Raw genomic sequence first — 3350 nt, 5'->3', positions numbered from 1 at the left:
GAGCGAGGGGGGGGAGCAACACTGAGGGTTGCGATCCGTTGCCGGACATGGAAAAAAAGACAAAAGACAAAAAAAAAAAAATTTTTTTTAAAAATATATTTTATTTAACCCAATATGTCCAACACAAATCATTTAAAATGTAATTAAAATTCATAGGACATTTTGCATTGTTTTTGTACTAAGACTTTGACATTTTCTTTTGGTAGCTTTATTGAGGTATAATTGATATCCCCGGAGTGGTGTTATAGCCTCCTCACTGACCTGCCTGCTTATGCCTTTGCCTCCTATACTTCATTCTCCACAAAGAAGCCCAAAGAAGTCTAAATCAGTCTTGCCAATACCCTTCTCAGATCCTTCCAGTGGCTTCTCATCTCATTCAGAGTAACAGCTAAAAGCTTTATGTCACCTATTAAGCCCATCGTGTTGGTTCCTTGCTGGTTTTCTGGTCTATCTACTGTTACTTTTCACCTACTTATCTCCTCCATTACTTTGGCTTCTTTGCTTTCCAAACCTTTCAAACATGCTCCCACATCAGGGCCTTTGTGCTGGTTTGCCTGGAATACTCTTTACCCAGATACTTCTGTATCTTATTCCCTGAGGCCTTCAGGCCACTGCTTGAATAACACCCTGTCAGTGAGGTCTCTCTTACTAGGGTACAACACTGCCTACCTTCCTTTCCTGCTTAATTTTTCCTGTATGGCACTTATCTCCATCAAGCATACTTTATATTTTATTTGTTGTTTGGAACTTACACCAAACTGGTAGCTTCCTAAGAGTAAGGATTGTTCGTTCCTGTTCACTGCTAAATCCCTATTTCCTAGAATTTGGTATATAATATCTACTTGGTAAATATTTGTTTAATTAATATGGACAACCTTATATTTCTAACTCGGTATTCTGGGGCAACTATGCATCTCTATTTGCATGAAATAAAATGACAGCCACATTAAAATTATTCTGGATGTCACTTAAAAGCTCTAGTACCAACATCCTGAACTATTGATCTAGATGAGTTTTTTCTAAAGTAGTGCTTTTTGGAGTTTTACATCCCCCACCCCCCTTTAGTTTTTTACCCTCTGGATGCTCCTTCAGGATTCCATAGTTTGTTAAATTTAAGAAATTGTGTCAGTTTTCCACTGGAGAATTCACAACACATATTATCATATCAAAGGCCATGAGTACTTTTGAATTAAAGAAATCTTTAACTTTAATTTAAAATTTCCCATACTTAATTGATGATCAAATTGAAGAAACCAGAAATTGTATGATGCATTCTAATTTTGGACATGTTTTAAAAACGTGGGGAATAAAAAGTCTTCAAATTGATGAAATACACTATAATGATATTCTGAAACACACATTTGGGAACTGAAATTTATTTTATCAAGGGGTTACACATATACAGACCTAAATATTTATATAATATTTATAATAATGCTATTCTAATATTAAATATTTCATTTTTTTAAACAGCTGACATGAATTCTTCCAAATCAGTTGGCAGTGATGCACCCTTTGTTGTAAAAGTGGTAAGAAAATTTTAGCTAATTTTTTTCTTTTCTGTTTATTTAATGTATTTATTTTGTAAAACATCTTTTTTTGATAACTAGAATTAATTAAACCATAGGCATTACATTTTTAATAGTTTCATAAATATTTAATGAGACACAAAAGTAGCTTTATAGTTTTAAATAACTTGAGTTCAAAAAGTCCCTCTCTCTTTTGAATTAGAATGGCACTGGTATTTGGGGACAAATGAATGAAAGCATAGTGGTATGTAGATGTGGAATAAAAATATTCATCTTTTTATTTCAGCTATTTACAGGTGCTTTTTATATTTATATCCTACAAGAGTATATTAGTTTAATGTAATTTTATTGTATTTTATTTTTCATTTGCTTCTGGACTTTTACTTAGTCATATTTGTCTTTTTGTTTATTCCCATTTTTTTTCTCTTCCCCTTCCATTTTTGTAAATTGAATTATTTATTTAATTATGATTATTGGACCTTCTTTGCTATACTAATGTTGAAATTAGTTTGTAATGTGTAAAGGTTGGCAACATCCCATCTGACATAAGCATACTTTGAATAGCCAGGTCAATTTATATATTGGTGAATTAAGATATATCAACTACTATTTTATTTTGCTTTTTAATCAAATATATATGTTCTTCCTTACCAACATTTGTAACTCCCCCGAAGTTCTTTGATACTTGTGAAGAACATGTTTTTGTTAAATAGAAGAACTAACAGGATGTGCTAATTTGGGCAAATTAACACATAACTCCTCCCTGCAAAGGCTACAAAACCCTGGAATTAGAATTACCCCAAAGTTTTTATTTTGTATTACTCTTTTTCAGAAAGAAATATATTTGACCCCTTAGGAGCCAACTTTTTGAATTTGAATTGATTGTGATTTTTTTCAACTTAAAAAAAAATTTATTGAGGCATTATTTTTACAGAGAAGTACATATATTAGGTATTAAATAAGCAGTTTGACAACTTTTGACAGGTGCACATACCTGTGTGATCCTCACCTCTTTTAAAATATAGAAAATTTCATGTTCCCAAAAAGATTCCTTATGTCTTTTTCCACTCAGTCCCCTTCTTTCCCATACCATTGGAGGCAACCACTTGTCTAAAAGAGTTATTTGTTTATTTTTAAATACCGTGGATTAGTTATTCCTATTCTAGAAAGTTGCATAGGTGGTATTATATACAGTATTTAATTTTGTCTCTGACTTCTTAAAATCAACATAATGTTTTAAGTGTTCAACTGTACTGTTGATGTATCAATCATTTGTTCCATTTTATTGCTCTGTTGATAGACATTTGAGCGTTTCCAGTTTTTGGCTATTATGAAAAAATCTTTTATAAACATTCTTGTACAGATGTTTTTGTAGGATATATGCTTTTATTTCTCTTGGATAAATACCTAGAAGTAGAATTGCTGGTTTATAGGGAAGCTGTATATTTAAATTTATGAGAAAGTACCAGCCAGATTTCCAAAGTAGTTGTGTCATTTTACACATTGACCAGTAATATATGAGAGTTCTGGTTGCTCCATGTCCTCCCCACTATTTGGCATTGTGAGATTTGTTTGTTTTTTTCGCCATTATAGTGAGTGTGTAGTAGTGTCTCATTGTAGTTTCAATTTGCATTTACTTGATGACTTAAAGATTTCGATCACTTCTTCATTGTGCTTACTGGCCATTCACATATTTTCCTTTGTGTAGTACCTCCTCAGTCTTTTGCTCACTCCCCCCCCACCACCATTTTTTTTTTTTTTAAATAACTGGGTTGTTTTCCTTTTTATAGTTGAGTAGTAAGAGAGTTATTCTGTATACGA

The 3350-nt window shown here is 32.2% G+C and overlaps 1 protein-coding gene across 2 annotated transcripts in view; it reads left to right on the top strand.

The window, feature by feature from the left end:
- The window catches only part of VRK1 (vaccinia related kinase 1), a 54129-nt gene that overhangs the window by 3263 nt on the left and 47516 nt on the right, over positions 1–3350 (top strand). For both annotated transcript variants that reach the window (XM_008570025.1, XM_008570024.1), the window contains exon 2: positions 1474–1529. In XM_008570025.1, the coding sequence (XP_008568247.1) occupies positions 1474–1529 (56 nt within the window). The remainder of the gene's footprint in view (positions 1–1473; positions 1530–3350) is intronic.

The sequence above is a fragment of the Galeopterus variegatus genome, unplaced genomic scaffold, assembly GCF_000696425.1.
Source record: "Galeopterus variegatus unplaced genomic scaffold, G_variegatus-3.0.2 Scaffold559, whole genome shotgun sequence".
Lineage (NCBI taxonomy): Eukaryota > Metazoa > Chordata > Mammalia > Dermoptera > Cynocephalidae > Galeopterus > Galeopterus variegatus.
Note: the sequence above shows the minus strand (reverse complement) of the source record. Positions and strands in the feature narration are given on the sequence as shown.